This window comes from Dendrobates tinctorius, unplaced genomic scaffold, assembly GCF_039654945.1.
Source record: "Dendrobates tinctorius isolate UK_male_01 unplaced genomic scaffold, ASM3965494v1 ptg000147l, whole genome shotgun sequence".
In the NCBI taxonomy this organism is placed as follows: Eukaryota; Metazoa; Chordata; class Amphibia; order Anura; family Dendrobatidae; genus Dendrobates; species Dendrobates tinctorius.
Window position 1 is genome coordinate 17,486,658 of NW_027361814.1, and position 16,539 is coordinate 17,503,196.

Sequence of the window (16,539 nt, forward strand, 5' to 3'; positions counted from 1 at the left end):
GCATTTCTTTTCCCACCCCCACACACCCTTTTTTTTCTTTTTCTTTTTATGTATATCACTTAGATTTCTCATTTACATATAGAAATTACCAGGGGCGTAACATCCCTAACTGGCATATGGACTGGCGTATGGAGCCCCTATGAGCAGAGGGGGCCCGCATCATAAACGCACCACTTCAGTGCCGACTCCCCCCGCCGCCGCATTGAACTATACCGGCATCTATGACGCCGGTACAGTTCAAAGCAATGATGGAGGAGAGAGCGTCAGCTGATGCTCCCTCTCCCATCATTCCCCGCTCTGCCTCTGACATACAGCCGGTGTGCGATGACGTCATCGCGCACTCACTGTGCATCAGGCAGAGCAGGAGACAGGAGCCGGGAGCAGCGCAGGCACGAGGAGAAGGTGAGAAGAGGTTTTTTGTTTTTTTATGCAACAGTGAGTACAGCCAGGACTGTGGGGCCATTCTCGGGGGGGGGGCAGGCTGTATACCATGATGCTGTGTACCATGTGGGGGTGCTGTGCTGTATACCATGGGGGGCTGTATACCATGCGGTGCTGTATACCATGGGGGGGTTGCTGTGCTGTATACCATGGGGGGCTGTGCTGTATATCATGTGGTGCTGTACTCTATACCATGTGGTGCTGTGCTATATACCATGTGGTTCTGCGATATATAGTATGCGGCTGTGTTATATACCATGGGGGATACATTATATTCTGTGGGGGAGGCTGTGTTATATAATATGGGGGCAACATTATATTCTATGGTGTAGCATCTGCTCCTTTCATTCTCTATGTGGGGGTGGAGTTATGGGAGCGGTAGGGCTGCGGACAGTTCGAGGGATGGAGCCTGGGCTGGCCTCAAGGGGGCCCCAAAAATTTTGCCAGTATGGGGCCCCAAAATTCCTTGTGGCAGCCCGGGGTGGGGGGGGCATTTGAAAGTTCACACTGGGGCCCATAACTTTGAAGTTACGCCACTGGAAATTACATTTAGAGTGGCACCTGTATGCTATGTATATTTTTTGTATCTGCATTTCTTTTAAGATAATGTCTGTATGACGGCCTATGAGATATACTATATTTTTATGTATATTTTCTCATTAATTTTTAGCATTATTCTGAAGAAGGTCTTGTTTGACCGAAACGTTAAAAATAAAATTGATGCTTTGGACCACTCATCACCCTTTCTTATTTCTTCTTTAAAGCACCACTCTAGCATGTGGTTTTTTTCAGCGCTGGAGTGGCACTTTAAATATAAGCCCCCTGCTCCCGGTCATATACTCACCCTAAGCCGACTTCACAGTTTTTTCGGTGCTGCTCCATTCACCCCTTATGAGCACAGCTTCTGACTGTCCGTAAGTCCGAAGCTATGTCACAAGAGCTCAATCCAAGTCTATGAGAGTCAGAACACGGCCAGAAAGAGGATCTCATAGACTTGTATTGTAAAGTGACCTCCGCAGCTATAGAAAACACTGGAGCTGCAAGCAGGTGCCTTTTCGCCAGAGACCGACAGTGGCAGCGGTGAAAAAAGGTAAAAACGCCAGAAGGTGATTATTAGAAAGTGTGATGCAGTGACCCCTGTGACAGCTAGGGGGCGCTGTATGGGCTTCCCAGGACATGCATGCAGGCGTTTCCTTTATTGTGATGGGGAAATGGTGAGCGGCAGGATTGTAAATGGCCGATATGTATCACAAGGGTGGGTGCCTTGTGTTGGAAACTGGAACATGTATTGATCAGCAGAGGTACTGCTGAGGGTTTGTTACTATGTATCAGGGAAGCTTCCAGGTGACTTGATGAGATGGGTGGGACCAGTCACCTACAAACCCACCCAGGGGCATGTGTCTGAACGCCCAATGTAAAGCCTGTATGTGTGTGGCTGTGTGTGGAATAGGATCTGTAGTGAGGTCATGACCATGTGATCCATACCTCACCTGTGGGTATGGTTATGTACCATATAATGTGCCTGACGTCTGGCCACATGGAGTGAGAGTGCATGGACCTGATTAGTTCATGTGGAAGGTCCTGGAAGACCTAGGTGTTGGAAGGTGTGCTGCCTCCCTGAATAGCACCCGGTGAGGCGTGAGTGTTGGACAGTCTCAGGAGGGGACGTCCTGAATATCACCTGCTGAGGCCCTGGACCTGGTGAGGCCGGTGTGTTGGGAGACCCTGGGAGGAGGGTCGGATCCCTGAACAGCACCCGGGCAGGCCATGTGTGTGAGCAGAGTCTGTGATGGCCTGCGTTTGGGGAAGCCACTGCCCGGCTGTGGTTCTGGAACTTTGAGGCGGCCTAGTGAATAAGGCACTGTCCGGAATGGTGAGCCCAGTGCGGCCGCTTCCCTGAGAGAAAGGACTAACCAAGAGTCGACATCTGGAGCAGCAGCTCCTCAGAGTTAATCCCGGACAGGGGGAAATAACTGTTGAGACTATAAAGCCTGTTTACTGGACATGGCAAAGCCTGTGTGGCCACAGGACTGAGAGAGCGGAGCCCTAATATGAACACTGACTGTTTAAACGGAAAGTGTTCCTTTGTGCCGTGAATCCGCTGCCAAGTGAGTGTTCCCCAACACTAACAATAAGCACTACCTTACAACAGGTAGCAGGGGACTTACATTTAAAGTGTCACTCCAGAGGTGCAGTTAAAAAAAAAACCCTGGAGTGGTGCTTTACCGAGTGCCGTGATTCTGTATTTTTTGGGGGACTTTTATGCACTGTGTTCCTCAACCTGTGGTGACCCTGCTCTGTAACTTTACATGGTCTCCACTTCGTTGCTGAGTTGCTGCGGTTTTTCCACTATTTAATAATATCACTCATAGATAATGATGGAATATTTAGTAGGGAAGACATTTTATGAACTTATTACACCAGTGAGCTTTTTACTGCCAGCCATTCTGTAACACATATTAGTAAAGGCAGATGGCATAGCGAGGGGACAGATGTTAAACACCAAGGGCAATGGGACTTAAAGGAGATATCCGGGACTTTGCAAACAGAGGGTGGGACTACTGGTGACAGGGCGAGATTACTAGTGTCATGCTGATTGACAGCTGGTTTCCCCCAATTTGGCAGCACAGAGTTGGCTGTCAATCAGCATGACATCAGTAGTCCCGCCGTGTCACTAGTAGTCCCACCCTCTGTTAGCAACTACATGCCTTCTTTTTAAAAGTCCTGGATATCTCCTTTAAGTCCCCAAACAAAAACTGCTGCTCTCTTGACAATGAATAGCTGAATCTCTGACAGAAGTGATCAATGACAGGCATCGGGTACAACAGGCAGGTAGTTGCCTCTGTTAACAACTACATGCCTTTTTTTTTTTTTTAAAGTCCCGCATAGCCTCTTTAATGGAGGATCTAAATTCAATTATTAAGAGATGTGTCCTAATACTTTTTATCTATATATTGTATATTGCTTCCTTGGGCTATGTTGCAATTCCAGACGCAACCTTGGGTCAAGAAAGGTGCAGTCGAAAGCAGTAGAGGCCCTTGGTTCTAGGCCTTGGTGGAGGGTGCATTTTCCGGACCCTCACTAATCACAATATCTATTGATAGTTCAGTGCTATCTCCATCATTTGAGTCATGCTTATATATGGAAAATACTACCTACTGCTCTATTATTACACAGGGAAATTTGGGACCCTTGCTCAGGATTAGTGATGGCCCCAGTGGTCAAATCCCCAGTAATCATGCAATTAACAACCTTGATGTGTAGTGATAATAAATGTATTTAATCCATAGGCTCTATTTTTATGACATACGAAAGTTGTAAATTATAGTACACACCATATTTGCAAATTAAATTGTTACTTTTTCCACCTCTCACCACCTTTGAAGAAGTTCCAAGAAAAGTGACCGTGGTTAGTTCGGATGGAAACTGCATTAGATTAAAGTTGCCCATGTTGTAGTACAGCTCTGCATCTTCTCATAGCAGGCACAGAGTGTCTGACAATAAGACACTGATAATACTGATATAGAATGAGACACTGATAGATTAATAGTCAAAAATTAATGAATAAAATAAAGGTAAGATCGATAATTTTTTAACAGAATCTATGAAGAACCTTCAGATAACCTTTATATTTGTACCTTCTTTCATCAGGAAATATATGCTGCTGGTTCCTACGGTCCTGAGGGCCAAAAATAATCAGAAATTCTGTCTGCAGCTGTCCCATCTTAATGAGTCAGTTCATGTGACTGTGGCCCTAGAGACAGGGGCCGAGAACATAACATTACTGGAGAAAGAAGTCACGCAACCTGAAGAAGACAACTGCATCGCTTTTAAAGTAAGTATTACAATATAGTCATCACAAACACCACCCACTAAGTGCACACGTGACTATAAAGGGCGACCCGCATCTCACATACACACGTCCGCTCACCTATCACAATAGTCTGACAATGAGCTAAGCGCACAACACAACCAGTTCTCACATCCAGACCCCACTTCTTGCTGCCACAGCTCTCCGTTTTGTTAGGCAAGTGGACACCTGCCCTGGGTTTGCTGGTGCTTGGAACCACAGAAGTGTTTATGTCCTTCGATGATCAATATATTGGTGGATTGTGTTGACAGCTGATTATTATCGATATGACATAGAAATATTGAATTTCTTATGTGTGATGTGATGTCTCTGTAATGAATTGGAGACGTCCAGTCTACCTTAGGGCAATTATTTTTCCTGCCCATATTAGGACTTCTTTTCTACCGAGGATACATGCAGGAAACAATTATTCTGTTTATAGAAACAATTTAATCATTTTTTTTTCTAATTTAATGACTGACAATTTATCGAGACAGTAATAATGTATATTGTTTTTTTCAGACACCTGACACTGACAAAGCACATGTGGGATATATCACCCTAGAAGCCGACGGAAGCACACTACATTTCAAGAGAAGGAGAAGCGTTCTAATCAGACCTCTAGTAAACCTAGTGTTTATCCAAACTGACAAACCCATCTACAAACCTGGACAGAATGGTGAGACTTACGAAACAATTTTTTTCTTTACATTTTTGCATACATTTTCTTAAGGCAGGGTTCCATAGAATTATGTAGATGTCATGGGGGCCTTCAGTCCAGTAGGCCGCCCTCTGCTATTATAACCCATTAACATGAGCGGACGTATTATTGGTGCAACCAGTTTATTCGCACTGTGGCCCAAGGTGTAAGGGGGCCCATTTCTACCTTCAAAGCAGTTGGAATTGCTCATTTTGACGAGTTATAGGACTGCAAAGGGCCTATGCACTGTTCTTACACAGGGGCCCTTTTCTGTCTGTGTCTTCAGTACCACAAGATCATGTTACAAGAAAATTGATGGGATGACAAAGCATCAGAGGGTTCATTTGGGGCAATCAGTACAAACGGCAATGGCTGCAGTTATAGGCGGGTGCCAGCTGTGTAGCACAGCCATCAGTCACTGTGTGCAAGATAAATATTCCTTTCTAATTAGAATTACCGGATGTGTGTGCTACGCTCGGTTACTTCTCTTTTGCCACAAGTTAATAACCGGTCACCTATATATCTTTTTTGTAGTTCAGTTTCGTATTGCCGCACTGGATGAAACATTTCATGCAGTATCTGAGAAGGTATGTTGAAGGTTCCCATGTTTAATATTTTAAACTTCTCTGGTAGGTTCCTATCTGAGGAAAGCCTATTGTAGAAGGGGAGATGCTAATCTTGGGAATATATAATCTTTTCCATTATTTGATTTTGCATTTTCATGTAAAAAGCTGCTTAAATCTTGTCAGGACTTCCAGAAAAAGCCTGTGAGTCCTGCTGCCCCCGCCCACATACAGTGATTGAGAGGTTTATATGCATACAAACTGTGTGGGAGGGGCTAACAGGACTCACAGGCTTTTTCTAGAAGTAGGATTTAAACAGCTTGTCATATAAATTTTTTTTTATAAAAGTGCAAAATTAAATCAGAAAGCTCTATAACCCCAAGATAGAGTTTCCTCTTCTATCTTATGCTGCCCTCATATCAGAAACCTCTTAGATATTCTGATACAACCTGTTCAGAGTTTAGCAAATAGTGATTCTATTCTGATCAATACACAAAATTATTAATTTACTAGAATTAAATATTTTCTTGTGCAGTTGAATGTAATATGAACAATATTGAATATGTGTCGGAACATCCATCAGGAAATAACATGAATTGCTATCTATTACGAAACAACGGAAAGTGTGAAAATTATTTAAAGATAATTTAATAACGATAGTTTATGGATTTTTAACAAATTAATGGAATTATATTGCAAAATCGATGCCCCATCTAATAAATAAAAGCAAAATAGTAATAATAATTGTAATAAGAATAATAATAGTAATTGTGATCTTGCTTTCCCTTTCAGTTCCCTGTGGTCTATGTTGAGGTAAGACTTTTTTATAATTATTACTAGATTTAGCTATTACAGTCTTGTATGGTTGACAGATTTCTCTTGCAGCATGATAGATACCATAACGGAAACCCATCAAGTCTCTACAAGTCAACATGTTCGGTCTGGCGATGCTGGTATCTGTCGTCTAACAAATCCCTTATAGCTATGAAAGCCTTTCTTTTTGCTCCTATGCCAAAACACCAAAACTAAAGTCATAACACAGAGCTCACCCATGTCTGTCCAATTTTTCAGCTCATGGCCTTTTTTTCAAGCAATGGGATGATGCAAAAATGTGGGCACTTTTGGAGATTTGTGGGCTCAGATAACTTTGACCAAGATTTCAGACCTGCTAGGGTTATGGCTTGTTGACTATCATTGTTAGGAAACACCAGGTGATGCAAATTTCCCAGCTTTATAAAAAACCAGCCTCCTCTAAATTTGTGCTAAAAAACCACAGTCATAGGTTCTTCTAAGCAGCTGCCTAACACTTTGAAAATGAAAATAGTGGAAGCAGACAAAGCTGGAGAAGGCTATAAGAAGATGGCAAAACGTTTTCAAGTTTCCTATTCCTCAGTTTGAAATGTAATTAAAAATGGCCGTTAACACAAACAGTGGATGTCAAGATAAGGTCTGGAAGACCAAGCAAAACTTCAGTGAGAGCTGCTCGTAGGATTTGTAGAGAGGCAAATCAGAACCCCCACTTGACTGCAAAGTATATTCAGAAAGATTTGGCAGACTCTGGAGTTGTGGTACATTGTTGTACTGTTAAGAGACACCTGCACAAATATGGCCTTCAGAAAAGAGCCATCAGAAGAAAACCTCTCCTGTGTCCTCACCATAAAATTCAGTGCCAGAAGTATGCAAAAGAACATCTAAACAAGCCTGATGAATTTTGGAAACAAGTCCTGTAGACCGATGAGGTTAAATTAGAACTCTGGCCACAATGATCAAAGGTATGTGTATAGAATAAATGGCACAGAATTTCAGAAAAAGAACATTAGCCAACTATTAAGCATGGAGGTAGATCAATCATGCTTTGGGGTTGAGTTGCAGCCTTTCAATTAAATTTCAACAAATTCTTTAAGTAAACATAACACCATCTGTAAAAAAGCTGAAGTTGAAAAGAGGATGGCATCTACAAATGGATAATCATAAACACACGTCAAAATCCACAATAAACAACCTTAAAAGGAGCAATCTGAGGGTTTTATATTAGCCCTCACAGTCACCTGATCTCAACATGATTGAAAATCTGTGGCTACTGGCTAGACCTCAAAATAGCAGAGCATGCAAGACGACCCAGGAATCTCACAGAACTGGAAGAATTTTCCAAGGAAGAATAGATGAAGATCCCTCAAACAAGAATTGAAAGACTCTTGGCTGGAGTATCATCTCTATGCCGATGACACGCAGATCTACCTATCTGGACCTGACCACACCCCCTTACTTACCAAACTCCCACAATGTCTGTCTGCTATTTCAGCTTTCTTCTCTGCTCGCTTTCTAAAACTGAATATGGACAAAACAGAATTCATAATCTTTCTCCCATCTCAGTCTACCCCTCCACCAGACCTATCCATCAATGTCAATGGCTGCTCACTTTCCCCAGTCCCGCATGCTCGGTGCCTCGGGGTGATCCTCGACTCTGCCCTCTCTTTCAAGCCACACATCCAAACCCTTGCCTCCTCCTGCCATCTCAAACTGAAAAATATTTCCCTGATCCGCTCATTCCTTGACTATGAAACCACGAAAACATTAGTGCATGCCCTTATCATCTCCTGCCTCGAGTACTGCAACCTCCTACTCTCTGGCCTCCCCTCTAGCACTCTGGCACCACTCCAATCCATACTACACGCTGCTGCCCGACTAATCCACCTGTCTCCCCGTTATTCCCCAGCTTCTCCTCTTTGCCAAACCCTTCATTGGCTTCCTATCGTCCAGAGGCTCCAGTTCAAAATCCTAACTATGACATACTAAGCCATCCACAACCTTCCAACTCTACGATTCTACAACCTATCTCCTCCATACATCTGTGACATGGTCTCCCGGTACTTACCAATACGCAACCTTCGAACCTCTCAAGATCTCCTTCTCTACTCCCCTCTTATCTCTTCTTCCCACAACCGCATACAAGACTTCTCCCGTGATTCCCCCATACTCTGGAACTCTCTACCTAACACATCAGTCTCTTGCCTACCATGGAAACCTTCAAAAAGAACCTGAAGACCCACCTCTTCCGACAAGCCTACAACCTGCAGTGATCCTCAGGCTACTGAACCGCCGCACGACCTGCTCTACCCTCTCCTAGTGTATCCTCGCCCCCCATCCTCTGTAGACTGTGATCCCTTGCGGGCAGGGTCCTCTCTCCTTCTGTACTTCTGTGTCTTGTATTGCTCATGTTTCTTGTACTTGTTCATACTTTACCCTTTTTCACATGTAAAGCGCCATGGAATAAATGGCACTATAAAAATGTATAATAATAATACAAAAAATGTTTGCAAGATGTGACACTTGCAAAAAGGGTGTTAGTAGGTACTAACCATGCAGGGTGCCCAGACTTTTGCTTCAAACCACTTTCCTTTTGTAATTTTTAAAATGTAAAAGATGGAAACATTTATATATATCTATATACACTCACTGGCCACTTTATTAGGTACACCTGTCCAACTGTGTGTTAAGACTTAATTTCTAATCAGCCAATCACATGGCGGCAACTCAGTGCATTTAGGCATGTAGACATGGTCAAGACAATCTCCTGCAGTTCAAACCGAGCATCAGTATGGGGAAGAAAGGTGATTTGAGTGCCTTTGAACGTGGCATGATTGTTGGTGCCAGAAGGGCTGGTCTGAGAATTTCAGAAACTGCTGATCTACTGGGATTTTCACGCACAACCATCTCTAGGGTTTACAGAGAATGGTCCGAAAAAGAAAAAAAAACCAGTGAGCGGCAGTTCTGTGGCCGGAAATGCCTTGTTGATGCCAGAGGTCAGAGGAGAATGGGCAGACTGGTTCGAGCTGATAGAAAGGCAACAGTGACTCAAATTGCCACCCGTTACAACCAAGGTAGGCAGAAGAGCATCTCTGAACGCACAGTGCGTCGAACTTTGAGGCAGATGGGCTACAGCAGCAGAAGACCACACTGGGTACCACTCCTCTCAGCTAAGAACAGGAAACTGAGGCTACAATTTGCACAAGCTCATCGAAATTGGACAGTAGAAGATTGGAAAAACGTTGCCTGGTCTGATGAGTCTCGATTTCTGCTGCGACATTCGGATGGTAGGGTCAGAATTTGGCGTAAACAACATGAAAGCATGGATCCATCCTGCCTTGTATCAACGGTTCAGGCTGGTGGTGGTGGTGTCATGGTGTGGGGAATTTTTTCTTGGCACTCTTTGGGCCCCTTGGTACCAATTGAGCATCGTTGCAACGCCACAGCCTACCTGAGTATTGTTGCTGACCATGTCCATCCCTTTATGACCACAATGTACCCAACATCTGATGGCTACTTTCAGCAGGATAATGCGCCATGTCATAAAGCTCGAATCATCTCAGATTGGTTTCTTGAACATGACAATGAGTTCACTGTACTCAAATGGCCTCCTCAGTCACCAGATCTCAATCCAATAGAGCATCTTTGGGATGAGGTGGAACGGGAGATTCGCATCAGGGATGTGCAGCCGACAAATCTGCGCCAACTGTGTGATGCCATCATGTCAATATGGTCCAAAATCTCTGAGGAATGCTTCCAGCACCTTGTTGAATCTCTGCCACGAAGAATTGAGGCAGTTCTGAAGGCAAAAGGGGGTCCAACCCCTTACTAGCATGGTGTACCTAATAAAGTGGCCAGTGAGTGTATATATATATATATATATATATATATATATATATATATATATAGTGGTGTAGTAACCACTGAGTCCTCTAGGGGGCGCTGTGTGGATGTCCCAGGAGAAAGGATGAATGGCAGAATACGGGATGGCCGCTATGTATCCCAAAGTGGGTGGCTTTGGGATGGAGACTTATGTGTTGTTCAGCAATGATATTGCTGAGGTGTTGTTTCAATATGTAAGGGAGAAGTCTCCAGGTAACTAGAGAGATGGGCAGGCCTGGTTACCTACAAACCCACCCAGGGGGTGTATTTAAAGTACTGTTGTAAAGAGTGTGTAAAGGCTTGAAGGACCTGTGATGAGGTCAGAGTCATGTGACCCGGTGGGCGTGGCTATGAACCATATAATGTGGCCAGGGTAGGTCACATGGGGGTGAATGCTGGGACCTTGTTGGTCCAGTGTGGAAGGCCCTGTCTGAGAGAGAAAAGGGGGCGTCTTCCTAACAGCAGGGAACGCTGTGTTGAATGGCTGCACGTGCCTGGGAATTCCCTGGAGGGAATAGACGTCTGCCGCATGGTGAAAGAACCGTGAGCTGACCCTGACGGGGTGAGACAACTGAGACTGAAGAGCCTGTGTATGATAACCTGTGCGACCACAGGGATTATAGAGCTGAACTCTGTCAAAGGACGCTATGCTGATGTGAACTGTATATTACTTGCTTTGGTTTAAGCTGCACAATAAACCGCATGGACTATACTGGTTTATGGAAAACCCCGTTCCGGACGTGATTTATTCGCTGCCTAGTGAGGATCCCCTACTTAGATGACAGCGCTACCTCACAATATATATATATATATATATATATATATATATATATGTAGGAAAAGACAGGGAAACAGCACATGGAGTCAAAAAAAGTGAACTTTAATGCCCAATGGCGTGGCCTGTGTTTTGCTACTCATCCTGCTATGCCAATTGAACACTGGTTTGGGAAGCGTGCACTTCAATAAGGTATTGCTGTGGTGCTGTTCCAGTTTTTTCTTGTTATATATATATATATATATATATATACAATATGTATTTGCTTAAATACAGAGGAAATGTGTTCTCTTCAGCTTTAGGCCTTTTAGAGATCATTTCATTAGTAGACTGGGGGGTAGAGTAGGACCCGTCCCTGACTGTTCAGACACCTGTCTCATATGACATAAGCCTTGGGATAATGAAATGTCTGGTCATGTCATCGTATACATATGGATATAACCTCGATTGTTAGAAACTCAATATTTCTCTATTTGCGCAGCATTTATTACTAGGATTAATTGAAGAGATAATTATGTAAAAGGTATTTTCTTCTTTCAGGATCCTCAGAGAAATCGCATAGCCCAGTGGCTGGATGTGGAGACCAAGAAAGGCATTGCTCAGGAGTCCTTCCTCCTCACCTCCGAGCCTCGATTGGGAACTTATAAACTGGTTGCTCAGAGGCAAAGGGGCCCACAAATCCAACAACACTTTACCGTGGAAGAATATGGTATTTTTCTCTTTCTTCTATTGGCGAATGGAAAGGGCACAACAGATTATTCTCACTAATTCACAATAAAAAATAGTAATCATTTTTATGCAGTTTTTGACTTTTCATGAATATTTCCATAATATCAGATTTTCAGTGGTAGAAATAAAGTAATAACGACATGTGGCAGCCACCGTGTATAACTATTATTTTACAATTTTTTGCAGTGCTACCCAAATATGAGGTGAAGGTGACAGTCCCCTCAGTCATTACCGTTCTAGATGAGGAGGTTGAGGTGACAGTATGTGGCAAGTAAGTTCTCTACCTAATGAATTCTGAAATAATACAGCGGGCTTTGTAGTTTTGGGCAGGGGCAGACTCTGCCTACAACCTGCAGTGATCTTCAGTCTACTGAACTGCCGCACGACCAGCTCTACCCTTTCCTACTGTATCCTCACCCATCCCCTGTAGACTGTGAGCCCTCGCGGGCAGGGTCCTCTCTCCTTCTGTACTTGCGTGTGTCTTGTTTTGCTCATGTTTATTGTACTTGTCTATATTTCCCCTTTTCACATGTAAAGCGCCATGGAATAAATGGCGCTATAAAAATGTATAATAATAATAATAATAATAATAATAATAAAAAGTGCCTCTATGTAGGATGTGTAGCGGTGTACCCCTTCATGCCCCTCTTGCGTATACACACACGGGCATGCATGCATCACACAGCCATAACTTTTTTTATTTTTACACAAAGTTATTTTTGCATTTGCTTTTACACCATTATCTGTCAATAAATGTAAAGATCTCAGAAAATTTAGATTATTAGGCAGGGAAAATGTTCCCAAACACCACAATGCAGGCTGTGGCTCACTGTTGGAGGTTCTGCCTTCCATACCACTGGTCCTGAATTTGACTGGCAGCAGTGACATGCTTAAAAGATGAATGTAAAAATTAACTCAACATATGGAGGTCTTGAAAGCAGGTAGATGCTAAATGCCCCCCTTACCCAATGACCTGCCTCCCAGCAGAACATGGTGGTAACCTCCGTAGTGGGCACAAATAGAGCAGTGATCTAACACGTGCATCATTAGACCAGTGGCTCCTGAGCCCATGTGTCCAGTAGATGACATATATGTAGTCCTCAGCATTATTATCGTGTCCAGTTCATGATAAGCTGCCATGTATCTTTCCTGAAGCATGGGGAGAGCCTTATCAATGCCGCAGGCTCAACTATTTTTGGAAAAATTTGAACGGGGTTTTTCTCCTAGTATGGACCTATGGCCGGGGTCAGACTTGTGAGAAACTCGCATGAATCTCGCACGTCAATACCCAGCCCTGACGCCGGCACTCAGGATCGGAACGTTCAGCTGCATAGAAATCCATGCAGCTGAACTCTCCGGTCCCGAGAGCCGGTGGCACTGCCGGTATTGACGTGCGAGACTTGTGCGAGTTTCTCGCAAGTCTGACCCCGGCCTATAGCTATAATCTGCTACCCTTACATAGGACATCATATTTAGCTGACATATGCCCTTTAAATTCAGAGCAAGGCTTATTTTTTTTATATCATAAATTGTGCCGTCTCCATGAATAGCACCCAATCCATTATACCCCTCGCTCCAGCTATTTTAGTATCCATTCTTTAATTAATATTACTAGTATACCTGCAGTTAAAGCAGACCTGTCACCAGGTCATACATGGCCAATTTTTGATCATTTTTTTTTTCTGCCATTCTCTTGAGTATTCCGTGTTTTTTTTTTTTTGTTTTTTTTTAAATCGGCCATACAGTTCCAGAGATATGGACTTTTTTATTTAGTGCTGGTTTTTATGGTCTTTACTTAGGGGGCGTGGCTCACAGGATTTTCTGGGGGCGTGTCTTAGGGCTGCTCTGCAGAATTATTCTGTGACCCACGACTCTTGGGAAAAGGCCAAAAAAAAGCACTAAATTAAAAGGCCCATATCTCTGGATCTATTTGGCAGATTATTGAAAAACGAAAAATGAAATACTCTGCGGTACGGCTGGAATAAAATAAGAACAAAAATTAGCCATGTTTGATCTGGTGACGGATTCCCTTTAAGTCATAATATTCTCATCCTTTGCTATATAATGTGATTGTTATGTCAAATACTTTTCATATTGAAGACAAAAAATAAAATATGGTTTTTAAATCAGGTACACCTATGGAAAACCAGTTGCAGGGAAAATCGATGTCCAGGTCTGCAGAAAGTTCTCCAACAGTCATTCTTCCTGTAATCTAGAAGAAAAAAGCGTATGCGAAGACTTGTCACATCAAGTGAGTACAAGACAGTATGGGGCATAAGTGACAAACGTGCGATCGGGGTCTCTGTGAAAATTTTCCGCATTTTCATAGCAAAAGTAGTATAGTATGAAGTGCGATAACTCAATATAGTTAATGGTGTCCCGTTGTGTCATTTTAGATTTGTCAGATAATGACCCTGGCATTATATATTGACCATTGAATATGGTTACCGTACCAAATTTTTTTTAAGGATTTACTTCTGTTTCAGGCTGATAAAAATGGATGTTTCTCAGAAGTAGTAAAGACCAGAATCTTCCAAATGAAACGTACTGGATATGAGATGAAACTTATTGCAAGCGCTAAAATAACTGAGGAAGGGACAGGTGAGATAAAAGAAGACGGCAAATATAAAATAGGAAATAGTGGATACTTCGAAAGGATTTCACGTGAGATTTATACTGTAGGAGCTGTGATGACGGGGGAGGGAACATCCGAAATTAAGAAGGTTATTTCTAAAGTATCATTCCGACAAATGGATTCCCACTTTAAGAAGGGTATTCCCTACTCTGGACAGGTGAGATGAGATGATGTCTGGGACAGTTCTGATTTATCTCATGTTCTGCTCCTTTGAGTGTTGGCAAGAACCACTATTTATGTTTCTTATACATTTATGCAGATTTTCCTAGGAGACGCAGCTGGCAATCCAATCCCAAATAAGAATGTGACCATCTTTGTAGGTTCTAATAAAAACTTCACCTCCACCACCGGACCTGATGGAACTGCAGATTTTTCTATTGACACCAACGATTTTCCTTCATCCTCCATCAATTTAAGGGTGAGGAGTATCGGTCATACGAGGTGTTAAAATTTTAGAGAATACTATTTTAAAACAGATAATAATAAGATTTTATATTTTGGATACACAGGCCGTTTACAAGAAAACAGAACAATGCTACACTCAATCCACGTTGTTACCGGTTTATGAGGACGCCACACATACTGCCAAACATTTCTACTCCCGGACTAACAGCTATTTAAAGATACAGCCAATATACAGGACTATTAGCTGTGAACATGATGAGAATTTTACAGTATTCTACGCTTTGTCTCCTGAAGGAGTTGGAAACGTTTCTGGCGTTGTGTTCCAACACTTGGTAGGTGTTTATCCAGCTATGGCTATGTAAGGGGTTGTCTGGTTTAGAAATAACATTTTTAAATATCCAATAAGGGAGGGCAAAGTAGCTCCAGATAGCATCTCTTGCAGGTGAGACTTTGCTTACAGTTCATTCAGTTGCTTTGGAGGCGCCATTAGGAGCTTTCATTCAGATTGACAGACACAATAATGGAAAATTCCATTTACTCAATTAGAGTCAACACTTGGTAGGTGTTTATCTAGCTGTAGCTATGTAAGAGGGTGTTGTCACGCAGTAACTGTACATGATTAGGGAAAGGGGCCCTGAACCGTCCCTAGGACTGGGGCCCTATCTAGCACTGTTCCCAAAGGTACCTCTAAAGGTGAGGAGGTTTGGGCCACCAGCCTTACTGTTCTCCTGTTATTCTTTAAATTGTCCCCTACCCCAGGAGACCTGGAACAGAAATGCTAGTGTATTAACACATAAGACAGACAGGGATAACAGAAAGCAGCAAACATACAAAACACTCATCAAAGGTAGAGCGGTATATAGGGAGGCAAAAGGACAATGAGGAAAACATACACCCAAAAACAGCACGCAACTATCTCCAGTAGCAACAGCAATCTCCAATTCAGCAAAGTGTCTCCAAGAAGCTGGGAAGCAAAGCTTTCAATGGAGAGTAAGAGAAGGTCTGAGAAGATTTTATAGGCAGAGGAAATGACCCCCGGTCAGAAACAGTTGTGAGATGGAGCTGCAAATTTCTAACCAGCATAGAAAGGGTTGTTAACCTCTTGAGATCCAAAGGAAACTGAATCCATTTAATATGAAACACAATCTCATTGGCTAAATGGAAGATCTGCGATTCACAATAGGTAGTGACTTTCTAACCCCAGATCTCCCAGGAGGACGAGACAGATGTCTGGTTTAGGAATAATATTTTTAAATATCCAATTAAAGGAGGGCAAAGCAGCTCAAATTAACATCTCTTGCAGGAGACACGCTACTAAAGTTTCATTCATTTGCATTGTAGGCGGTATTTTATTTTTAAGAAGATATAACACCTTTTTGCAACCAGAAAGTGCTAAGTTTTATTGGTAACGAAACTTATCCAGTATATTCTGTACCTGCAGTTTGGCTGTATATTATACTAGTTATCTTTTATATGCACAGGTGATGACAAAAGGTCAAATTGTCGACTTTGGAAAAAATGAAGTGAAATTAACTTCAGGTCAAGGTGGGTTACATAATCCATAGCTATATAACGTCTGACTGCGATTGCACATCTTCAGGGTGAAAAGACTTACTGAAATCTAATCCTAGAACGTGGGGGCCTAGAATTATCCAAACACTATTACTGTAAGTCCAGGACAATCCAGTGTGTTCAGAAAATGAATGAAACCTTTACATTTCGCATAGCTATCAGAGGAACGAATGGCCGCTA

At 42.7% G+C, this 16,539-nt stretch overlaps 1 protein-coding gene across 1 annotated transcript in view; it reads left to right on the forward strand.

The window, feature by feature from the left end:
- Nucleotides 1-16,539, forward strand: part of A2M (alpha-2-macroglobulin) — an 84,731-nt gene that overhangs the window by 14,992 nt on the left and 53,200 nt on the right. The window contains exons 2-13 of the mRNA XM_073546482.1: nt 4,093-4,276; nt 4,814-4,970; nt 5,526-5,578; nt 6,347-6,367; nt 11,559-11,727; nt 11,934-12,018; nt 13,878-13,998; nt 14,234-14,348; nt 14,430-14,539; nt 14,642-14,800; nt 14,892-15,119; nt 16,269-16,332. Coding sequence (XP_073402583.1) covers nt 4,093-4,276; nt 4,814-4,970; nt 5,526-5,578; nt 6,347-6,367; nt 11,559-11,727; nt 11,934-12,018; nt 13,878-13,998; nt 14,234-14,348; nt 14,430-14,539; nt 14,642-14,800; nt 14,892-15,119; nt 16,269-16,332 — 1,466 coding nt within the window. The remainder of the gene's footprint in view (nt 1-4,092; nt 4,277-4,813; nt 4,971-5,525; nt 5,579-6,346; nt 6,368-11,558; nt 11,728-11,933; nt 12,019-13,877; nt 13,999-14,233; nt 14,349-14,429; nt 14,540-14,641; nt 14,801-14,891; nt 15,120-16,268; nt 16,333-16,539) is intronic.